Genomic DNA, 25,181 nt, shown 5'->3' with positions numbered 1-25,181 from the left:
TGAGGAAACTTGTCACAAATGTATGACAGGCTGGTTTGAGCGCTGTATCTGTCTGAACTCCCATCTGATCAGTGAAGTGAGAAACAACATTTAGGAGAACATCAGGAAATATTCTCTTTATATTTTTAATTTAATCCACAGAATACAGGACAACAAAGGACAGAACATTTACAAACTATAGAATCTCCCAGTTACAGTACAGTCGGGAACACCAGGTCCCCCTTATATCTGAACAAGTAAAGTACAATTGATCACATCTTCTTTAATCTGGATGAGGTCTTCTTGTGTTCACACCAAGCTCGGCCTTTCAGAAATTTCATTCATGGTTAGTGTTGGGCTCTTGAATCATCATTGTGTTCCTGTAGTGAACGGAATCAACAGAATTGTCATTTTCAGATGGACTGAGTTCAATCTGAGTTCAGTGTTTTATTGTTGTTGATAATCATGTTCAAGAAGGCAATTATCTGGCACAAAGTCCCAGTTTATACTTACATTTGAAGACTCCTCGAGCGATAATTCTTTTGACTTGCTTTTCATCTGTATTAAAATATTAACATTTATCCGTTTAGTACAGGGAATTAATGAGACACTTTGTAAATAATATTGAGTTGTAGGATTACCTTCAAACCATAGATTTCACTGATTATTAAACCATAAATGAGAAATTGTTAACGTGTTAAATTTCTAGGCTCCAGGCATTAATTTAATTGAATAAAAACACAGACTGCCTCAGATTCTATTCTGACGCAGCTAAAATCCAGGTTTCTACAGTTTATTGTAGTTGATAATCATCTGAGTAAAAGCCTCAGATTATACTTACATTTGGAGGCTCCTCGAGTGACGATTCTTTTGACTTGTTTTTCACCTGAATTAAAATATTCATATTGATATGTTTAGCACAGTGGATCAATGATACATTTTGTAAATAATAAAATAATTACTTCCAAACAAAAGATTAAAATATTAACGTGGAATTGTTAAGCTTGGACATTTCAGAGTTGCGATCCAATGGCTGTGTGTTGGAGTGGAGAAATCCTCACCAAACATCTCATGTCCTGCAGTCCAGCAATAATCAATACAGCCCTGGTACAGTGGGATTGTGGGGTCAATGGTTAAACAAATGAAGGCTGAGATTATTCATCAATTGGTTTCTATTGTGTTTATTCTCCGGCCCATGCAAAAATCTAATAATTATTTATTAAATGGTGAGAATGTAACAGACACTGCCCTCATGATGTCATCACTTGTACCTATCCTAACGCTGTGGGAATTCAGCTCACTTTATCTTCAGTGAAAACAAACTCATCCTCTCTACTTTCATCAGTTCAAAAATCCTTTTGCACGGGTTGGAGAACATCCAATAGGAATTGAGCATCAGTGCCCCCTCCCTCACTGCCTCTGAGTGGACATTGCATTGAATAAAAGCACATTGCTGCCTGGCACTCCATTCTAACTCCGTTTCAACAGTTTATTGTTGTCGAGCATCATGACCAGGAAGGCAAACATCTGACACAAAGTCTTTGTTAGTACTTACATTTGAAGTCTTCTCAAGTGATGTTTCCTTTGATTTCTTTCCCACCTGGAATAAAATATTAATATTTAGATATTTAGGCATTTTGTAAATGGATTCCAGTTTTAAAATCATCTCCGCACCAAAGGTATGAATATATAGTAATTGGGGGAATGGTTAACTCATTGGTTTCCCAGTTGAGATTCATTGACCATGATGTCCCCTACCTCGGCGGGTCCGGGGCGGCCAGGATCGATGGCAGGTCCCGACCTCGCTGCTGGCTCCAGCCCACTCTGTTGAATGATTTTACCGTGATTGGGCTTGTTAAGTCCACCCAGTGCGTTTGCCAGCCAATTGAAGGAAGCGGGTCTGATGACGTCACTTGATGATGTGTCATGAGCGGGTTTCCTTAAAGGGACCATGCGCAAATTGATTTTGACAGTTGTGCTGTCAGTGTTCTACAGCATTGAGGTGCTGCAAACACTGACAAGCCCTGCACAGAGGTGCACGGCTGCACCCAGGCTCTCCCATTACTCCCTCCATAAGCATATGAAGGGAGACACAGCACACAGGGAGGTTCTCTTCCCTTCCAATGGGCAGAAGACCACCCCAGGAGATCAACGCAGCCTGGTTGCACATTGCACAGGAGGACACAACCACAACCATCTTCATTTGTGCCAGGAATGACTGCAGACACTTGAAAACTTTTGCCCTGATGCCCATTCTCTGTACTCATACCAGTGTGATCCTTACACAATTGAAGAGCTCCAGACTGGGATCACTACATGACCCGGGTCACGTTCTGCTCTTCCACAAAATGTATGATAGTGAGGTTGTGAAAAATATCAAAGCAATCTTTCCTTCACTTTTTCACACTTTTCTCCATGGGAAGAGAGTGAAGATAGGAACAAAAAACAACGTAAAGTCTTCAGGGGGAAGAAAATCCTGACCCAAAGTCCAGGAAGCCCATTGCCCTGATTTATATAATTGTGAGGTTACCTCAATACTCTTTTCACTTGACTCTGATGATTCACTGTTGCTGTCAACAGCCTTCAAACCTCGACACTCCACATCGATGTCAACGACCTCATCAGCAAAATATTCAACACGGCTTTTGCAAAAACCTTTTTCCTGTCAAAATATAATAGAATTTATTAAAATTATTGATGGCTGTAAGCTCAGCATTGACACAGAAAGTCACAATGATATAAATCAGTACACACAGTCCTTTCTATGATATAACTCAGTACACGTGGCCCTTTCTATGATGTAACTCAGTACACTCGGCCCTTTCTATGATTTAACTCTGTACACATGGCCCTTTCTATGATATAACTCAGTACTCACGGCACTTTCTATGATATAACTCAGTACACACGGCCCTTTCTATGATGTAACTCAGTACACTCGGCCCTTTCTATGATGTAACTCAGTACACTCGGCCCTTTCTATGATTTAACTCTGTACACACGGCCCTTTCTATGATATAACTCAGTACTCATGGCCCGTTCTATGATGTAACTCAGTACACACGGCCCTTTCTATGATGTAAATCAGTACACACGGCCCTTTCTATGATGTAACTCAGTACACTCGGCCCTTTCTATGATTTAACACTGTACACACGGCACTTTCTATGATATAACTCAGTACTCACGGCCCTTTCTATGATATAACTCAGTACACACGGCCCTTTCTATGATGTAACTCAGTGCTCACGGCCCTTTCTATGATTTAACTCTGTACACACGGCCCTTTCTATGATACAACTCAGTACTCACGGCCCTTTCTATGATATAACTTATTATGCCCGTGTATAATTGAGACACGGACTGCAGGAGTTGATTATAACAAGTCTTTACTGAATGGAGACAACCTGGAAACTGAAACTACAGAAGCCTGCTAGGGCCTTTTATACAGGGGTGGTCACTGCCAGTACTGCAGTCTGAGACCAGTTATTCCCTTAAAGGTACATACACAACAATTCCTCCCCTTTTAGATAAACAGTACATAACATTCATTTAACAACTAAATAATAACTAATTACAATTACGGTTGCTAGATACATTGGTTGAAGTTAAGCAATTATAAGTTCAGTCTTTGAGGAGGCTTCCTGATTCTGTCTGGATAACGCCTCTTTGGGATATCAGGTTCTTCTGGCAAGGTTGAGTCAGGATCAATGTCGTTGTTTGGTTCGTCGGCTTCCAATATCACCGATTCTGCGGTAGATGCAATTGGTACTTCGGTATCATCGCCAGGTGTATCAGATCGTGGTGTGGAGTTGACGTTTTCCAGTGACTCTAGAATCTGGTCAGCATGGCATCTTACAATGCTCTCTCCAACGTCCACGGTATACATTAGAGGTCCTTGCTGTGTACAGATCGTTCCTGGCTGCCATTTCTCTGTGCGGTAGTCCGGGCCAAAACTGGTTGACCTATCTTAAAACTCCTGGTCGGCCTTTCATTCATATTCTGAAACTGCCTGTTCTCCACATCTCTTCTGACGTTTGGCTTAACCAAATCCAAGCGGCATCATTGTCTTCGGCTGAAGAACATCATGGCTGGAGTTTGGTTGGTAACCGCATGTGTCGCATTCCGGTAGGCAAACAAGAAGTTATCCACCTTGTGTTGTAGGGGTATATCTTCATTACACATTGCCTTGATAGCCTTCTTGAATGTTTGAACAAACCTCTCGGCCAATCCATTAGTGGCTGGATGGGATGGGGCGGATGTGTAATGCTTAACACCATTGTTCTTTAAGAACCTCCGGAACTCTTCAGACACAAACTGTGGTCCATTGTCAGAGCAAATCTGTTCAGGCAGCCCATTCCTGGCGAATATGGTTCGTAAGACTGTGATAGTTTTTTCTGTGGTGGTTGAGGACATTTTTATTACCTCTGGCCACTTTGAATGTGCATCCACCGCAATTAAAAACATCGAGTCCATAAAGGGACCAGCAAAATCAATGTGCACCCTTTGCCATGGAGATGAGGGCCACTCCCATGGATGTAGAGGGGCTTGTGGTGGGGCGTTTTGGACCTTCTGGCATCCTGTACAGCTCTTGGTCATCTCTTCGATTTCTCTATCGATTCCCGGCCACCACACAAACGCTCTGGCTAAGTTCTTCATTTTTACCCCTCCCAGATGACCCTCATGAAGCTCATTGAGCACTCTATCCTTCAATTTGGGTGTAATTACTACTCTGGATCCACACATCAAGGTTCCTCTGCACACTGACAGCTGTTCTCTTCTCGGCGAGAATGCTGGCAGCAGTGGTTCGCCATGTGCTGGCCATCCCTTCACCGTTAAATCATAGACCCAGGAGAGTGTCGGGTCATTTCGTGTTTCCTTTTCTATGTTTGCATTCGTCACAGGGAGACATTCGACTATAGTCAAGTGGAATAACTCCACTGGATCCACTGCCAGTTCTTCTTCCACCATCGGCAATGGTAGGCGCGACAATCCATCAGCATTCCCATGCTGTTTAGTTCCTTTGTACTCAATGTCATATTGGTGTGCCCCTAGGAAAAGGGACCACCTCTGTAGCCGTTGTGCTGTCATTATCGGGACGCCCTTCTGAGGGTTGAAAATGGAGACGAGAGGTTGATGATGAGTTAGTAGAGTAAATTTCTGACCGTGCAGGTAGTGATTGAACTTCTTCACCCCCCACAGCAGGCTGAGGGCCTCTCTGTCAATCTGGGCGTAGTTACGCTCGGCTGAAGTTAACGAGCGTGACGCAAAAGCTATCGGCCTCTCTGAACCATCAAGGAATTTATGTGACAGTACCGCCCCAACACCGTAGGGAGACGCATCACACGGCAGTCTTATCGGTAGTGATGGGTTGTAGTGAGCCAATACTTCTCTTGAAGTGATTAGGTCCTTACTCTTCTGAAAGGCCCACTTACATTCATTGCTCCATTTCCATGCTACTCCCGTTCGTAGTAGGGCGTTCAGTGGATGCAGAATTGTGTTCAATTTCGGCAAAACTTATGGTAGTAATTCACCAATCCGAGGAATTACCTCAGTTGCGACACATTTGCAGGTGCTGGAGCCTTAACTACCGCTTCAATTTTGTCAGGGGACTTATGCAACCCCTCTTCATCAATCGCGTGGCCACAATACGATATCTGTTTCTTAAAAAACTCGCACTTAGGGCGATTGGCTCGTAGCCCATGTTCATGTAGTCTAGTGAGCACCTGCTCTAGGTTGGCAAGGTGTTCACTGTCATCTTCACCTGTCACTAGGATGTCGTCCAAGTAACACTGAGTCCCCGGAATCCCTTGCAGGACTTGTTCCATCGCTCTTTGCCATATCGCCGGAGCTGATGCTACTCCGAATACCAGTCGATTATACTGGTAAAGACCTTTGTGAGTGTTTATCGTGAGATACTTCCTAGAGGATTCTTCAACCTCCATCTGCAAATATGCTTGTGCTAGGTCAATTTTTGTAAAACGCTTCCCTCCAGATAGTGAGGCGAAGGTATCTTCTATCCTTGGAAGAGGATATTGTACTGTGTGAAGGACTGGGTTCACCGTCACCTTGAAGTCCCCACAGATGCAAACCTTCCTTGGCTCCTCAGACTTATTGTTTAACGTTTTCTTCATGATAGGAACGATGGGTGTCGCCCACTCGCTCCAGTCTACCTTAGATAACGCGCCTGCCTTCTCCAGATGCTCCAGCTCTGCCTCGACGGCTGGGCGAATTTCATATGGTGCCGGTCTTGCTTTGAAAAACTTGGGAATTGCATTCTCCTCTATTTTTATTGAGGTGGTTACGCCTTTAAGAGTGCCCAGTTCTTGTTGAAATACCTCTTTGGCGTCAGCTAAGATTGTTGACAATCATCCAGGAGTGACGTCGTCATCCTTTTTACCAGCCACCGGCAGTGCCTGAATGGAGTGCCAGTCTAAACTTATCTTTCTGATCCATTCACGTCCCAATAACGGTGGTCCACCATCTTGCAGAATGTAGAGATACAATTTCCGTATTTTCTTGCCGTTGTATACGACAGGCACTCTTATTTTTCCTCTGGGGTATACTTTTTGCCCCGTATACGTCCTCAAGACAATGGATGTCTCTCTCAAGGGTGTGTGTGAGAATGGCCGCTCGAAGTCTCGTCGATTCATGACGGTTAGAGCTGATCATTTATCCAATTCCATTTTGACTTGGGACCCTGCTATCGTGAGGGTGACCCAAATGGTTCGGTGATCCTCTTTTGCGATTACGTTGTGAAGTTTGAGACAGCTTAGTCTCTTGTTCCCGGATTCACTATCGCTCATCTGGTCTTCGGAACTACTGTCCGTCCATCTTTTGTACTTTCCTGTACGGTTCCTTAGTAGCCTTTTTGTTGTCGTTGGTCTTCTTCGCAGACCTGCAAACTCGTGCAATGTGTCCCATCTTTCCGCATTGCCTGCATATTTTGTCCTTGGACCAGCAGTCCTTCTGGTCATGGTTTGTTCTGCCGCAGCGATAACATTTTGCAAATCCCCATGTCATTTCATGGGTGCCGTATTCCTGTGGCTTTTGTTGTATTTCCGCAGCTCCCCTTCCTGCTGCTTCGTACGATACTGCCACGCTGAAAGCCTTATCTAACGTCAGCTCTTTCTCTGAGAGTAACCTCTTCTGGGTTCCTTCACTCAGGAGTCCACAGACAAATTTGTCCCGTAAGGTATCTGCCAGTCCTGCTCCGAACTGGCAGTGCTTTGATAGCTTGCGTGGTTCCGTAAGGTAATCAGCATTGCTCTCATTTTTATGCTGATTTCTCCTGTGGAATTTAAATCTTTCTGCTATCAGCAGCGGTGTAGGATTTAGGTGTTCCTGTAGGATAGCAACAATTTCGTTAAAACTCTTCGCCTTCGGTTTGGCTGGAGTAATCAGGTCCCGCAATAGGCCGTACGTTCTTGCGCCCATTAAATTTAGCAATACCGATGCATTTTTCTCATCGGCTATTTCGTTTGCCTTGCAATATACCTCGACTCTTTCCACATACGTGGTCCAGTCTTCTATTGCATTATCGAAGGCAGTGATATCGCCAGTCTTTGGCATCTTGAAAATCTAAGATGGCGCCTCCCGCGCTTTTCCTTCTTCCCCGCTGAGTTAAGATGGCGCCTCCCACGCTTTCCCGCCACTGCCGCTGCTGCCAACGCTGTTGCTGGTGATTATATTTATTTTACTATCCTGTAATGGCAATGCCCTATGGTCTTCGCGCCTCCCCGATCGCTGCTGCCAACTGTAGGGGTTTTTTCCTGCTCTCTTGCCCGTTCTGGCCCCCTGCCAGGCTTCGTGCAAGAATTACCCTTGAGTGGTTCGACCCACCCCCCCTACGGTTCTAGACCTTGGACTTAGATGCAGAGAACAGTAGTGCAGAGAAGAGGACTCAATAGACCAGGCTGAATAGCACGAAATGGATGCTTTTATTTTTGAACAGTTTGAAGCATTACAAAATACATGTCATAGGCACAGATTAAAGTAACTACAATCATGCACAAATTTATGAACTTGACTCTATGGAAATGGGGAACACACGGCACATCGTAAAAGGGGAAACACATTACGATTTCCCTTAACTCCCTCCCCTATACCTAAACTAAGTTTCGACCTGGGGAACTTGGGATCATGCTCACCACTCTCGAAATCGCGAAAAGGGGTTCGCAGACCTTTTGACACCGCTTCCCGTCGTCACGTGGATTGGAAGCTTCTGGCGCAGTCGATATTCTCTCCTCCCTCGAGGCGGTGGGGTAGACCCAGCCTCGATGAGCGCTCGTTAAGGTTGAGATCCACAATCGTGGATTTTTGTTCATGGAGCAGACCTAGATGCAGGTTATGCACATGGGAGAATCTTGTGGCATCGATCGCCGGTTCTCCAGAGGGTTTCTTCTCCGTCGGCCTGGGTCGTCGATGATCTCCCGACCCCAGTACCCGGGCCACCCTTGTCGTCTTCTCGTCGTGGCCGAGCCTTGTTTGGCTGAACACCGGCCACGTTGTCCTTTTTCCGAAACCGTCCGTCCTTAAAAAAAAAGACGAAAACGTTTTCATCGATTCTGCATCTGCCGAAGTGGAAGAGGCGCCGATCCTGGCCCCGTCCGAAGAAGTTGAAGTCGTCCAAGAAGAAGAAGCAGCCGCTGTCCAGTCAAGTGAAGTTGTTCAAGCAACCCCAAGTCCGAAGTTTTTTAGATGGACTTTCAATCCATAGTTATACTCTTTTGGGACAGTCTTATCTCCCGCCAAATCATAGTCCTGTCTTTGTATTAATTTTGGCGGGCAGAAATCTCTGCAGGGGCGCTTTGTCTTGTAACGGAGCCGGTGATAACTTAAACTGGCCTTCCTGGCCGATAATGTCTGTTAATGTCCTTTGCATTGTCACCGCGGCTCGGTTCGCATATTGATCGGTCCGGACATTTTCCTTGATGGCTGCTAAACGGTTTTTCCTTTGTACGATAAATGGGTATAAGTGTTTTTACATTGTCCGCCCATATCTTGATGGGCCCCATCCTGTACTTATAATCCATTGAATATGTATGCTGTTGCTCTGAGTTTCGGTTCCCAGATACTGGCTTTCGTGGGCTCACTGTCTTCAATCCACAAGCCTGTCTGGCTTGCAGTAACAGAAATAAAATGGTTCATAAACTGATCACGGGGCCTGGCGGCCATTTTGTATGCCCTTTTTATCAAAGGTTTCTCTGTGCAAGCTTACTTTGGTCAATAAACAGTCTTATTTTATCCAGTTTTCTTGCGTGATTTTTGCTGAAAATTGCGAATCTTACAGGCCCCCCTGTGATACTGATAGCTTGCTTAAAGTATCAATAATCCTTGATGAGCAAATTTTCCCTGATTCCCCACATCCAAACATTCCTGGCACTTAACTATTTATGCCCCTCACGACACATGCAGTTCCCATTTCCGGAGAAAATGAAAATTACCTCATGCACATTTGGAATCGTAGACAGCAAATCTTAAACTATAACACATTCACTTGTCAGATGTGCGGGGGTTGATACCCCCTGGCACCATCTGCATGCATCTTTTATTAATCCAAAAAAACTTAAGAACAACTAATAACATAACAATACTTATTTCCTTATAAACCAAAACCATCACAAAAATGTTTTAAATGGAGGGACGCTTAATCTTACACTAGCAGCTTAGAGTGGGGTATCTGCTTCCCCCATTCGCACATAGCGTTCTCTCCATTCTCCTGTGTTCTCGTGCCTCTGGAGGCGTTTGCCTCTTTTGCAATGCACGAAGAGCAAAAATATCACAATCAAAACCTGACATACTACTAGGATATAGGATGCTATTCTAATCCAGGCGGGGACCTCTATGTTGGTGAACAAGTCCCACCATGGTGGGATGGTTATGTCCAATATGTCTTTTCCTATCTCTAAAGTCTTCTGCTCCAGTGTGTAGAAATGTTTCTGCGAAATTATAACGGCTTTTAAAATCTTGGTGAGGTGTTCGGGAAGAGGGGGAATGACATAACCAAAATGCGCGACAAATCGTTGTAAGTCTGTGAAATTCTCTTTGATAGTGATGTGTACGGTGGAGGGCGCAGGAATGGGAACAATTCGTTGTTGTGCCACTTGAACCTCGGCCCTGGGTTTGAAACAGAAACTGCTATCACCGACCGAACACCACTCGTGTTGTCCATGTCGGTACTGAGGCGCTGCAGTGGTGACGCAGTATGTCCCACCCCCGATATATGCTACCTGTGGGGGCACATGGTCCTCTGCCATTGCCTCCATGGTGCAATTCACCGGCTTCGCGCTAGCGGTTCTGAACCCGCACTGTGGTTTCAAAAAGGCATTCAAGTGCTGGGGACACAGGATGATGTGTGCTCCCCGGCTCCGACATCCCGAGAGGTCGGTGCCTGTCATCGTACGCTCCCATCTGATGACGTAAGGCGGGACCACTGCGTAACGAATGTGTGCGCCCCCCTGAATGACTCCAATGTTCTCTACTCTGTATACCGGGGCGGGCTTTGCTGCGGGACCCAACACCGGCATTCTTACTACTATTCCCATAATAGTGTGATTCGAATGTCCGCAGTCCACTGGAACTGGGTATGCTTCTGCGGCTAGTCTGAGCTGGCACGGGCTTAATGCATTCTCAAAAGGGTGGAGCGCTTGCAAGTGCTTGTTGCTGATCCAGGACGGGACCAAACCCTGTTTTAAATCCTCAAGATTACTGCGGCCCTCGCCCAGTAACCACGCCCCGTACAGCACACAGGCCTCGTTTTGCGCAGCTTGATCGGACGCATTCCGATCCTCCTTAATGAGTGCATTTACCGTTCTCGCGTGTTTCTCCAGCTCAGCAATTATGTCCTTAAAGTGTAGTGTCATGGCCTGGTCCTCATGCAACTCAGAACCCACGACCTTGTTTTCGCCTGTCAATATGTTCCTTAACTGGGCTTTTAAACCGTTGATCTGTGTCTGCAGCTCCACGTTATCTAGAGCGTTGACAACAGATGTCCCGGTATTAAAAGCAGTGAATATGTCATTTACAGTACCCCTTCTTTGCCTCCCGACTCGATCCAAAACTTCTGGCGGTGTGGTGTATAATTTGTCTCTGTCGATGTCGGCAAAGTCAAATTCGTAAAATTGTCTAAACATACGGGTTAGCAGGACCTGGTATAATTGTTCCGTTTCTTTGGGACACCACTCCGGCAATCTTACCTCAGTGAGATTTAAAATCACTGAGGCCACCGCGTAGTGTACCCCTTGGTACAGCACCTGACCGGTGGGTACCAATACTAAACCGTTCCCGGGTCCCTTGGTGGTGGTTGGGCACCCTCCTTTCTGGGCTAGTGCTACCGGAAGCGTGGGCAGGGGCTTGCGTGGGCGGGTGATGAGTTCAGTGGCGTTCACCGGAATAGGGGAGTATGGGGCTCCGCACGCTCGAGTGCTAACATCCCATCTCATCCCCTTCCCTTCATCCTGCCACTGCCTCTGGAAGAAGATGGACACGCCCTTGGGGCAGACGTGTCTCGAACCCCACATACAGACATATATTCCCTCATCCGGTTCCCACCATTTGTCCCAACACACACGTAATTGTCCGTGAGTTCCCGTAATAGTCCGATGGGTATTATTACCCAGTCGCTCCCACTCGACCGTAGAGTTTCTCATGTCCTTTCCCAGCTTTCATAGCCACCACCATCGCCTTGGTGGTACGTTCCCATTGCACACCAGACAAATCCTCTTTCCCACGGTGACGCTGACTCTGGGCGCTAGGATCCTCACTCGAGGGCACGTTAATGAAGTCTCTTGGTAGGCAAAACCGAAATTGCTGGAATATTCCGTAGAATTCGTTCCCAGCCAACCTGGCCATCTCCCTTGGTGGAAGTAGGTGGCGGTTTCCTTTACCTCTCGCTCCCCCGTCCCATCCGTTGCGATGGGGGCCGTGTCCCCGGAGCACCCGAAAATGATGACGTCCTTGGTGCGGCCTCGGTAGGCCCACCCGCACCCGATCGCCATGAACGCGACGACAATCCTTTCCATCGTATCCCAGGTTTCTGTAACCAACAAAATGATGTAGCCGGGCTCCCGATAGGTGCTGGCCTAAATTAATTGGACGCGCGGGTTCCTGGACCTCGCTCCCTAACAAACACACATACCGGGCAGACCTCAAAATTGTACTCTTAACACCATATACTTTACATTCCTTAAACTATGACCATAATTACCTATCTTAACTTATGTACAGCGCCGCCCTCCGTGGGGCGGCTTTCCGAATCCCTGTGAGGTCTGTCGTGTGCCACACCCTGCGGTGGGGCTGCATTGATCTTTGGCTTTGATCCCCCGCAGCCTGTCGCTGCTGAACGGGGATCATGTCTTCCTGGGGCTGCTTTAAACCGTGGTTGGGGAGGATGGGGAGAATCTGGCCAAAATTTTCTGGGCTGGGGCGCTCGAGCCGACCTACGAGGGGCTGCTTTGGGTTGGGCTCCCGGGGCCGATGGACCTGGGGTCGTGACTGTTACCGTTACAGCCTGTGGTTCCTCCACAGCTGCCGGCTCCAGCTCCCCTCCCTCAGGCTCCGCCCCCCTGGGGTCGGGATCTGTGGCTTCCGACTCCACCTCACCTGTCCCTACAGGTAACGAGTCTCCACCCCCACTCCCTACCTCCCCCAAGCTTGAGTCGAGGGCGGGCTGCCGTCCTCTGACTCTTCCTCCTCCGTGATTGGGTCTAAAGCGAGGTTGAGCTGTTCGGGCTCTCCCCTGCCTAAATCCCATTCAAAAGATGAGACCTCCCACTCCAATGGGATGGCCTCTCCCTTCACGCAGGCTACTGCTCCAGCCTGTGTGGTCTGTGACTCTGTTACAGGCTGAGGATCTTTGTTCTCAGACCTGGTCCCCTTTGGTGGCCCTTGTGTACCCGGTTTAAACAGTTTACACTGGTTGATGTGAAACCATTTGGTACGTCGGGGCGTCTTCACTGCATAAACCATGGGGCTGGCTTTGTCTACAATGCTGTATGGCCCCATGTACAGTGGTTCAAAACTCCCTACCCTGGCGTAGTTTCGGACCATGACCTGGTCCCCGACTACCCACGCTTGTTGTTTCCGAGGTTCCAACAACAGTTTATTTCCCTGGTGCTGTCTTCCCATGTTCCCAGCCGCCTGCCCATAAATCTGTCTCAGGCGCTCCAAGAGGGTTTGGGCGAATTTGTCCCGTTTCACCTCTCGGAGCTGGCCCTCAGTGAGCACCGGGGCTAGCACATGGGTGGGTGTTCGCATGATCCTTCCAGTCATTAACTCGTGCGGGGAATACCCCGTGCTTTTGGACTGGCTGGCTCGGATCCCCATGAGGACTAAAGGCAGGACCTCCGCCCATTTCTGGGGCGAGCCCATTGTCTCTTTCCTCAGCTTTTCCTTGAGGGTCCGATTCATACGCTCAACAATCCCGGATGACTGGGGATTGTATGCTACGTGCCACTTTCCCTCAATGCCCAAGAGCATGAGGGCGTTCTGCATTACTTGACCGGTGAACTGACTCCCTTGGTCGGACTCTACAAAACGGGGGAGTCCCCACCGTGAGAACACTTCCCGAATCAAGATCTTAGCAGTACCCAGTGCCGTAGCTGTTCTGCACGGGAAGGCTTCTACCCATTTGGTGAACACATCTACCAGGACAAGGCAGTACTTATAGCCTCCCTGGGCGGCGGGCAGGGGCCCTATGTAGTCGACCTGAATCGACTGCCATGGTCCCTCTACCCTCCTGATCTGCCCCATGGGCACCTTCCTTTTGTGGGGGTCTGGGTTGTTAGCAGCACACACAAGACAGCTTGCGCAGAACTCGCGGACATCGTCCCGAAGTCCCGGCCACCATCCCGCCTGCTCCACCCGTTGCCAGGTGACCTCAGGTCCGGGGTGTCCCGCTCCTGGACCCTCGTGGGCCAATTGCAGGAATTCCCTTCGGTGCTGCTGCGGCACAACCCACTGCTCCTCTCGGAACAGCATACCTTCTTTGACTGTGAGGGCTGCCGTACTGTACAGACCTTCTACCTGTTTGTCCTCTGTGATAGCTTTTAGGACTGCTTTTAGGGCGGGATCCAGGGTTTGGACGGTCTTTAGGTCTGGGGGCGGTGTCACCCCTGTGTTCCCGGGAATTCCCTCCCTGCCTTGGATCGCCGCCACGGGTCCGGGTTCGTATGGGTCCCAGAGAATGCCGTTGCGGGCACCCTCCCTGGCTAGCGCATCCGCTTGCTGGTTGCCCTGACTGCGGGGTTCTGTAGTGGAGTGAGCCTTCACCTTATGGATGAACACCTCTCCTTTCTCCCCCACAGCTGCTAGGATCTTCTCCAGCAAGGGCTTAACTGTTAAAGGCCGCCCGTCCGCGGAGGTGTACCCGCGTCGGGACCAGATGGCGAGGTACTCTGTACACGAATTGCACGTGAACATGCTGTCTGAGCAAATCGTGTATGGGGTTGGGAAAATATCGGGGTGGGTAACCACGTACGCCACCGCGGACAGTTCAGCCTGCTGCGCGCTCATAGTGCTGGGGAGCTTAATTGCCAGGGCAATGTTTGCCGCAGGGTCATAAACTCCACACCCTGTGAGTCGCTTGCCGTCAGCTACAGTGCTAGAACCGTCTACGTAGATCTCGCGGCCCGTGGGATGTATCCCGGCCCGTAAACCTATGTTAACTTCCCATACCCCTTCTACGGAACATTGATGGGCTGTCCCGGGTAATGCCATATTGGCTGCGAGCCTTGGAGCGCAGAGGCCTTTAACTTTGAGATCCATCTGGGAAAGGAGGAGGGTCCAGCGCGCAATCTGAGCGCTGCTTACGGTCCCATCCTTACTCCTCCTGTCCAGAAGCATCTTCGTGGGGGTGTGATGGGTGAGGAGCGTAATGGGAGAGGTCCCTGTGAAGATCACTGATCTGTTCACAGCCCAATGCGTGGCCAGGAGATGCCGTTCGCAATTGGAGAAACTCCTCTCCACATCCGTGAGCACCCTGGAGGAATAAACTACTGGTCTTAGCTTGCCGTGCCGCTCTTGGAGCAGCACTGCGCTCAGGCTGTCCCCACTAGCGGCTACCTCCAGAAAGAACTCCTCTCCCCCATCTATGGCCCCTAGGGCTGGCGCGGTCTGCAGATCTCTTTTCAACTTCTCGAATGCTGCCTGGCACCCCTCGTCCCAAGACCACTCGACTCCCTTGTGTAAGAGTCGAAGTAGCGGGGCCGCTGTGGCAGCATAGTCCTCGATGAAATCTCTGCAGTACCCGGTCAATCCCAAAAAGGACCTTACACCCGTTACTGTGTTGGGAATCGGCAGATCTTGTATAGATTCCCGTCTGGCCTTATCTATGGCTCTTTCCCCAGCGCGGATGGCCAGACCCAGGAATTTAACTTCCTGCTGGCCGATCTGGGCTTTCAGAATCACAGAATCACAGAAACCCCACAGTGCAGATAGAGGCCATTTCGGCCCATCGAGCCTGCACCGACACATATCCCACCCGATCCCCGTAACCCCACGTATTTAATCCCCCTAACACTAAGGGTCAATTTATCATAGCCAATCAACCTAACCCGCACATCTTTGGACTGTGGGAGGAAACCGGAGCACCCGGAGGAAACCCACGCAAACACGGGGAGAATGTGCAAACTCCACACAGACAGTCGCCCGAGGCCGGATTCGAACCCGGGTCCCTGGCGCTGTGAGGCAACAGTGCTAACCACTATGCCACCGTGCTGCCTTTCTTTGGGTTTACTTTGAAACCCTTCCTTTCTAACAGTTCCAACAATTCGGCTAACAGTGGGCCGTGCTGCTCCCTTGTATCTGTGAACAGGAGTAAGTCGTCCACATACTGCACTATCTGGTTGGGCTGGCTGAAAACTTTCAAACTCCCCGCCATGCACTGATGGAAAATGCTGGGGCTGTTGTGAAAACCCTGTGGTAAGCAGTTCCAAGTGTACTGTTGCCCTTTGAAAGTAAAGGCAAACTTGTACTGGTCCTCCCGCCGCAGCGGAATGGACCAAAAACCGTTCGAGATGTCCAGCACCGTGAATGTGGTCGCCGATGCTGGAATACTCCCTATTAAGTCTGCAACTGCTGCTACCGTGGGCGCGCAGGCTGGGATATTACTATTGAGGACTCTATAGTCCACCGTGGCTCTCCACGAATTGTCCGGTTTCTTTACCGGCCATAATGGGGAGTTCACGTGGGTGGCTATCGTCCTCAACACGCCCTGCTGTACCAATGAAGATATTGCTGTCTCCATGTCGGGTTCTGCCTCCTTGGGGAAATTATACTGCTTTTGGGGTCGGATCATGGGGTCCCCGTCTACGCAGACTCGAACCCAGTGACTCTCCCGCAGTCGTGCTTGTGGGTGGCGAACGCGGTCAGATTTTCTGACACACGCGCCTGCAAGTCCGTTGGGACGTTTGTTATCATGAGCTCGAGATCGTAACCTCCTGACGGCTTCATAGTGCACAGGGCCCCCTTTTCTTCCTTCCCCGGGATTACGACTACCCTACCTAAACCGCCCTCGGCTCCCCAGAGACAGTGATTTCTCAGGCCCACGAGGATCCCGTGTTCCACCAAGAAATCAGCCCCGAGGATGCCTTTCCCCCCCCCCTCTTTCCACTTCAATAGGATGCACGTCCATGTGGTGTGGAGCGCTCCCAACTGAATGGAGAGCGGGAGGGAGTGCGCGCCAGCCTGTGCTCTACCTGTGAAACCCGCTACTAAATATGGAGCCTGGGCGGACAGAGGTGAGGCAAAAGGTTTGTCCGTGTGGATCACGGTACACGAAGCTCCCGTATCCAACAGGTAACTACCCCTTTGTTTCTCCACCTCCATCTCCACCACAGGTCTTCTCCAAGCGTCATAGCGGAGCGGACACAAGTAGATGGGCTGCGCGGGCGTCAGTCATTTAGGTGTTTCGGCTGGGGTCTCGGGGGCGATAGGGCTGTTAGCAACCGCTACCTTCCCCTGCCAGGTCATCAGAGACCGCATAGTCTCCAAGACTGACTCGATCGCAGCGGGGTCCACAACCGCACCACCCCCTTTATTCGGGGCAGAGGCTACGGTTGGGTTCTGGACTGGTGTTGGGGCAGCGGCCTGCACTTGTGGTTGTGCTGGCGTTGGGTAAACTCTCGGGCCGTTGGCGACTCGGGCTTGGGCTTGATCTTGGGCTGCGGCGAACGCTCTCTCCCTCTTATCCTTCCAAGGATTCCTACAGTCCTTGCGCCAATGACCCTCCTTCCCACACCCGTAACAACTGCTATTTGCTTGGGGATGGCGATTTCCCTCCTGACGCCATTCCTTTTTAGCAGAGGCTGTGGGTCTCACCTCATGCACCTTTCCTTTCACAACAGGCGTTTTCTTGCCCTTGTTGTTTCTATAACTGATCGTGAGCTGATCTAGTACTACTTCCTCCGTGGAGCGGGCGTTAGTGGGGTCAAACCATGCTTTGGCCTGTTCCTTCACTACTGGCAGGCAACCTGCTACCAGGCACCGAAGCCAGTGAGCCCTTTGTTCGCCATCCAGCCCGGCCCGGGCCGGCCCGCCCGGGCAGCTGCGCCGATACACTGGCCACAACCTGTCGGCGAAAACCCGTGGGGGTTCTCCCTCTAGCTGCACTGTCTTTTCTAAACGGAGGAACGGAGTTCCGTCCCCCTCTCCCATGATCTCCAGAATCTCATCCCGTAGCAACTCATAGTCCCTGTGCCCTCTCTTGCTCTCGTCAGGGAGACACTGGAGGAGCGAACTGTCCAGGGAGAACAGCAGCATTTTAGACTGTTCAACCCCGTCGCAGTCATTGACTGCTGCGGTCTGCTCCACGTCCCTGAAATGCACGGAGGGATCTCCTGACTCGGAGAGTTTTGGGATGTGACTTATCATCTCTCTTCGCTGTCGTGCGCTATGAGGCATTATGATCTGACTCTCAAGGGGTCTGTCATCGCCATTTTCTTCATTTGGACCGATCCTCCGGTGTCTCGTTGGACACACTGGCGCCGGCCCCGACTCTACTGTCTGGGGTTGCTCTACCTCAGGGCTCTCTTCCTCTACCGTCTCCGTCTCCTGTCCCGGAGTCCAAGACTCCTCATAGGCAGGAGGCGCAGAAGGTTCGGGGGTTGGTACCCCAACTGCCTCTTGTGGAATCGGTCTTTTGGATTCCTTGGCTAGCAACAGCTGACTCGCTGGTGGATTTATGAGACACACCAACCCGTTTGCCTTCGCTAGGGCCTTTCTCAGGTCCTCTAGTTCCCGGCGGCAAGTGCTGTGGTCGGTGTTCTCAGATCTATCCTCCATGGCCATCTTATATGCTGCCCTGGCTCCCAGGAGCTTTTCCTCTTGGGCATCTACTTGTTTGGCTAGACGGGAACACCTCTCTCTCATTCTACCTTCACTGGCCTTGGCCTCAACGACCTGACATTTTAAATATTCTACCCGGGTTTCGTGGCAGCGAATTACAGAGCGGCGTTCCTGGTTCAGCGCGTCAAGCGATTCAATCAGTTTTTGACCTCCCGCAACCTTTTCCTCTACGCCTTTAAGCAAGCCGTTGATCTGGACTGTCTGTGCTGCAACTACCTGGTCCAAAAGCTGGACTTGCTTCTTGTAGCACATCAGCCAGACCGACTTTTCTACAGATTTCTTATGCTCTCTACCCGCTGTCCACTTGATGGCTGCGTCTAGCGGGCGCCTATCCCTTAGTAGATCAGATATCCATTGTTTTGTGAGGTTGACTTTTCCGAAAACATAATCTGCTATTCTTTCATCCATCACATTTCGTTTATTCAGATCTTGATCTAACACACTACTTTCCTGCTGCCAAGGTCCTGCCGCGGTCGCCATTTCTGTAGGGGGTTTTTCCTGCTCTCTTGCCCGTTCTGGCCCCCTGCCAGGCTTCGTGCAAGAATTACCCTTGAGTGGTTCGACCCACCCCCCCTACGGTTCTAGACCTTGGACTTAGATGCAGAGAACAGTAGTGCAGAGAAGAGGACTCAATAGACCAGGCTGAATAGCACGAAATGGATGCTTTTATTTTTGAACAGTTTGAAGCATTACAAAATACATGTCATAGGCACAGATTAAAGTAACTACAATCATGCACAAATTTATGAACTTGACTCTATGGAAATGGGGAACACACGGCACATCGTAAAAGGGGAAACACATTACGATTTCCCTTAACTCCCTCCCCTATACCTAAACTAAGTTTCGACCTGGGGAACTTGGGATCATGCTCACCACTCTCGAAATCGCGAAAAGGGGTTCGCAGACCTTTTGACACCGCTTCCCGTCGTCACGTGGATTGGAAGCTTCTGGCGCAGTCGATATTCTCTCCTCCCTCGAGGCGGTGGGGTAGACCCAGCCTCGATGAGCGCTCGTTAAGGTTGAGATCCACAATCGTGGATTTTTGTTCATGGAGCAGACCTAGATGCAGGTTATGCACATGGGAGAATCTTGTGGCATCGATCGCCGGTTCTCCAGAGGGTTTCTTCTCCGTCGGCCTGGGTCGTCGATGATCTCCCGACCCCAGTACCCGGGCCACCCTTGTCGTCTTCTCGTCGTGGCCGAGCCTTGTTTGGCTGAACACCGGCCACGTTGTCCTTTTTCCGAAACCGTCCGTCCTTAAAAAAAAAGACGAAAACGTTTTCATCGATTCTGCATCTGCCGAAGTGGAAGAGGCGCCGATCCTGGCCCCGTCCGAAGAAGTTGAAGTCGTCCAAGAAGAAGAAGCAGCCGCTGTCCAGTCAAGTGAAGTTGTTCAAGCAACCCCAAGTCCGAAGTTTTTTAGATGGACTTTCAATCCATAGTTATACTCTTTTGGGACAGTCTTATCTCCCGCCAAATCATAGTCCTGTCTTTGTATTAATTTTGGCGGGCAGAAATCTCTGCAGGGGTGCTTTGTCTTGTAACGGAGCCGGTGATAACTTAAACTGGCCTTCCTGGCCGATAATGTCTGTTAATGTCCTTTGCATTGTCACTGCGGCTCGGTTCGCATATTGATCGGTCCGGACATTTTCCTTGATGGCTGCTAAACGGTTTTTCCTTTGTACGATAAATGGGTATAAGTGTTTTTACATTGTCCGCCCATATCTTGATGGGCCCCATCCTGTACTTATAATCCATTGAATATGTATGCTGTTGCTCTGAGTTTCGGTTCCCAGATACTGGCTTTCGTGGGCTCACTGTCTTCAATCCACAAGCCTGTCTGGCTTGCAGTAACAGAAATAAAATGGTTCATAAACTGATCACGGGGCCTGGCGGCCATTTTGTATGCCCTTTTTATCAAAGGTTTCTCTGTGCAAGCTTACTTTGGTCAATAAACAGTCTTATTTTATCCAGTTTTCTTGCGTGATTTTTGCTGAAAATTGCGAATCTTACACAACACCGCTCTCCGCAGTATTTTTATTTTTCTAGCGCGCTTCAATATTTGCTCCGTTAATTGAAGAACCATTCCCGTCATGGAGCGGACCCTCTGGGACACTTCCCTCCCTCTTCTTAGGTCCGAACGCTGCCCAGCTGCGAAGCACCGGCCGCGCCCTGTGTGCTCCACCCTCTCTCTCTCTCTTTGCTTCCCGACTCGCTGACCGGCCCAGTTGCAGAGCCATCCGATCGAGCTCTAGCCCGCCGCAGCCCAGGAAGGATCAGTGCACCACCTGCCACCAGCCCGATTAGCTGGGAAACCACAGACTGGGGACCAAGCCTGGCTCTCGACAGTCTCTCCTGCACTTTTCAATTCGATGATTTGGAGGGCGGTTGCCCATGGTCGACGCCCGTTTCTCCAGTTTCTTTGGATTATTTTATTATATTTTTTCTTTCTTCTGGCTTCGACCTTCAATAACGTCGCCTGAGGTGCTGCCGAATTGCAGGTAAGTTTGTTTCTTACTCGTCGCCAGTATTATGTCCGTGTATAATTGAGACACGGACTGCAGGAGTTGATTATAACAAGTCTTTACTGAATGGAGACAACCTGGAAACTGAAACTACAGAAGCCTGCTAGGGCCTTTTATACAGGGGTGGTCACTGCCGGTACTGCAGTCTGAGACCAGTTATTCCCTTAAAGGTACATACACAACATAACTCAGTACACACGGCCCTTTCTATGATATAACTCAGTACTCACGGCCCTTTCTATGATATAACTCAGTACACATGGCCATTTCTATGATATAACTCAGTACTCACGGCCCTTTCTATGATATAACTCAGTACTCCCGGCCCTTACTATGATATAACTCAGTACTCATGGCCCTTTCTATGGTATAACTCAGTACTCACGGCACTTTCTAGGATAAAACTCAGTACTCACGGCCCTTTCTAGGATAAAACTCAGTACTCACAGCCCTTTCTATGATATAACTCAGTACACACGGCTCTTTCTATGACATAACTCAGTACTCAAGGCCCTTTCTATGATATAACTCAGTACACACGGCCCTTTCTAGGCTATAACTCAGTAAACATAGAAACATAGAAACATAGAAGATAGGAGCAGGAGTAGGCCATTCGGCCCTTCGAGCCTGCTCCGCCATTCAATGAGATCATGGCTGATCATCCAAATTCAGTACCCTGTCCCTGCCTTCTCCCCATATCCCTTGATCCCTTTAGCCGCAAGAAATATATCCAACTCTTTCTTGAATATATTTAATGAACTGGCCTCCACCGGCCTCTGTGACAGAGAATTCCACAGGTTCACCACTCTCTGGGTGAAGAAATTCCTCCTTATTTCAGTCCTAAAGGGCTTACCCCTTATCCTTAGACTATGACCCCTAGTTCTGGACTCCCCGGCCATCAGAAACATCCTTTCTGCATCTAGTCTGTCCAGACCTGACAGAATGTTATAGGTTTCGATGAGATCCCCTCTCAATCTTCTAAACTCCAGTGAGTATAAGCCCAATTGACACAATCTCTCCTCGTATGTCATTCCTGCCATCCCAGGTATCAGCCTGGTGAATCTTCGCTGCACTCTCCCAAGGCCAGAACGTCCTTCCTCAGGTAAGGTGACCAAAACTGCACACAATACTCAAGGTGCGGTCTCACCAAGGCCCTGTACAACTGCAGCAAGACATCCTTGTTCTTGTACTCGAACCCTCTTGCTACGAAGGCCAACATACCATTTGCATTCTTAACCGCCTGCTGCACCTGCATGCTTACCTTCAGCGACTGGTGCAAAAGAACACCCAGGTCTCTTTGCACTTCCACTTCTCCCAATCTATTGCCATTCAAATAATAATCTGCCTTCCTGTTTTTGCCACCAAAGTGGATAACCTCACATTTATCCACATTATAGTGCATTTGCCATGTTTCTGCCCAATCACCCAACCTGTCCAAATCGTACTGGAGTTTCATGACATCCTCCTCACAGCATACCCTCCCACCCAGCTTTGTGTCATCTGCAAATTTGGAGATATTACATCCAATTCCCTCGTCCAGATCATTAATATATATTGTGAACAGCTGGGGCCCTAGGACCGATCCTTGCGGTACCCCACTAGTCACTGCCTGCCACTCGGAAAATGACCCGTTTATTCCAACTCTTTGCTTTCTATCCGCCAACCAGTTCTCTATCCAAGTCAATACCTTGCCCCCAATCCCATGTGCCTTAATTTTGCACGCTAACCTCTTATGCGGGACCTTATTGAAAGCCTTCTGAAAGTCCAAATACACCACATCCACTGGTTCTCCCTTATCTATTTTGCCAGTTACATCCTCAAAAAATTCCAGTAGATTAGTCAAGCATGATTTACCTTTTGTAAATCCATGTTGACTTTGTCCGATCCTGTCACTGCTTTCCAAGTGCTCTGCTATTACATCTTTTATAATGGACTCTAGCATTTTCCCCACTACCGATGTCAGGCTTACCGGTCTATAATTCCCGGTTTTTCTCTGCCACCTTTTTTGAATAGTGGGGTAACATTAGCTACCCTCCAATCCATGGGTACTGTTCCAGAGTCTATCGAGTTCTGGAAGATGACCAGCAATGCATCTACTATTTCTAGGGCCACTTCCTTAAGTACCCTGGGATGTAGATTATCAGTCCCTGGGGATTTATCGGCCTTCAGTCCCATCAATTTTCCTAACACCATTTCCCTACAAATACTGATTTCTTTCAGTTCCACCCTTTCATCAGACCCTATGTTCCGCGGTATTTCTGGGAGGTTATTTATGTCCTCCTTTGTGAAGACAGAACCAAAATATGTATTTAGTTGGTCTGCCATTTCTTTGCTCCCCATTATAAATTCCCCACGGCCCTTTCTATGATATAACTCAGCACTCACGGCCCTTTCTATGATATAACTCAGTACACACGGCCCTTTCTATGATATAACTCAGTACTCACGGCCCTTTCTATGATATAACTCAGTACACATGGGGATTTTGATGCTACAATATAACTCAGGACTCACAGCGGTCTTTTTGGGGCGGAAGTGACAGCTGGGATCATCAAATTCCAGTCCGGAATTCTTGGAGCAGACGGTTTCTTTCACCGAGAATGTTAAATCCATGTTGTACGACAATTTGCCTGTGCGATAAATCTAAGGAAAGGAAACAGGCCATTAGTGTGTTACCGTATCTAGTGGTCTTACTCTGGTCAGATAAAGCTCAGAACAACGCAGCTCTTTATTTTCAACAGATGCCTCCACTGGGACAGTCAGAATCATCAACCAACAGGGACTTTAGACAGTGAAACACACTTAGACCCAGACACACTTACATCCTTCACTCTTCTCCTGGTTATACCACAGAGATTGGTGGTCTCGGTGATTTTGTTCAGCTTTAGAACTGACTCTCTCAGAGCATCCTTAGGGCTTGGTACTCCTGCAGAGAGAAGAGGAAAGTTGTACAAAACACTCCAGCATTCTTCAGTGAATTCTTTTGAAACATTGGTAAAACATCGCTGTCTGAAGCTCATTCCCAATAACTGGTTGCTTTATGAGGTGCCGCTCTCTCCAGTACGTACCTGAGCAGTGGAGGATCTGCACTGCAGCAATGGTGAGGAGAAAGGATTTCATTCTGCCTCTTGTTGATCAGCTGGCTGGTTTCTAAGAGTAAAGGAGCTGCTTCTCTCTCTTGCTCTGCCTTTCCCTTGCAGTGTTCAGTCTTTTTATACTGCACCTCCACCACATTCAAACTCTGACTCAGATTTGCTCAGTTAGGTGATCCTGGGCACGGAAATCTGCTGACAAGTGGGCTGTAATATAGGCAGAGCTTCCTCCAAATATTGTCATCGTGGTTAGGTTTGGTGACAAATGTGGGAGATCAGATATTATTCCTCAGGACATGAAATAATGAACTGACAGAGGAGAGGAAATGATCACCTATAATATGTACAAAGTCAGACTCAGTCCACTGGTGTTAACTGTTGGAGTTATTCAGTTTAGGTCGGGTTGCCAACCCTCCAGGATTGTTCTGGAGTCTCCTGGAATTAAATATTAATCTCCTGGATGATGCTGCGAGCAACCCGGGAGATTAATCGTACAGGCATGAATACAAACGGTGTTTTGTTTAATTATCTTAGAACATTTTTGTTTACTAGCTATAATAATATTAATGATGGAGAAAAAGGCTGTTTGACTAGGTGGGCGGTCGGTAGTGGTAAGCTCCAGGAATATGTGCAACCAGAGTTGGCAACCCTAAGTTTAGAGGATGGTTTCATTGTTTGAGTCCCTTCCTGCACCAACCATTACCGCAGAGGCTCTGTTGTTTTCACAGGCATGTTGCCCTCCATGATATATTCAGTGTAAAAGCAGTATCTGTGCTCCTTGTGGTGCAACCTTTTTATTTAAATCTCATTGTCCCCCCACATTTTCCCACATTTTCCCCCATCTACAGAAGGTGCTGACTCTTGCTGCGGTACATTTGCACGGGCACCCCTGGACTTGCCACATCTGACCCAACTGGCCATTCTTCCTATGTGACCCTGGACACTGACTGAAACCAGGCTATTTGACTGTATAAGGCATCATCATTTGGATTGATTTTCCTCTCACCTGATCTTCTTACCAAGGGATACTGAACAAGAGCAGGAACCTTGGCTGAATATTTCCATCTGTAGCCAACTTATATGGAGCCAAATTGTTGGGCTGAGATCAGTTAATTCAGCGCAGATCAGGGATTGAACTTGGGCCCTTTTGGTCTGTATGGCTTTATAGACCCATGGAACCATTGACATTTGCAGAAAGAAACCATTGTATCTATCAAATCAATCAAATCAAATCAAC

At 48.6% G+C, this 25,181-nt stretch overlaps 1 protein-coding gene across 2 annotated transcripts; it reads right to left on the bottom strand.

The window, feature by feature from the left end:
• Window positions 1–326: 326 nt before the first annotated feature.
• LOC147120106 (secreted phosphoprotein 24-like) lies at window positions 327–24,045 on the bottom strand. Of its 2 annotated transcripts, XM_085983814.1 has the most exons (8): window positions 23,921–24,045; window positions 23,675–23,778; window positions 23,367–23,495; window positions 2,510–2,641; window positions 1,535–1,579; window positions 821–865; window positions 493–537; window positions 327–359 (listed from the first exon to the last, which is right to left on the bottom strand). In XM_085983814.1, exons 1-8 carry the CDS (start codon window positions 23,970–23,972, stop codon window positions 327–329), a joined length of 585 nt encoding a protein of 194 aa, XP_085839940.1. In that variant the 5' UTR covers window positions 23,973–24,045. The 2 variants fall into 2 exon arrangements, with proteins under 2 accessions (XP_085839940.1, XP_085839941.1); XM_085983815.1 differs by lacking the exons at window positions 821–865; window positions 1,535–1,579.
• Between the last annotated feature and the right edge of the window lie 1,136 nt (window positions 24,046–25,181).

This window comes from Somniosus microcephalus, chromosome 4 (assembly GCF_052327205.1).
Source record: "Somniosus microcephalus isolate GS21.2 chromosome 4, FLI_Smic_1.0, whole genome shotgun sequence".
Taxonomy (NCBI): Eukaryota; Metazoa; Chordata; class Chondrichthyes; order Squaliformes; family Somniosidae; genus Somniosus; species Somniosus microcephalus.
Note: the sequence above shows the minus strand (reverse complement) of the source record. Positions and strands in the feature narration are given on the sequence as shown.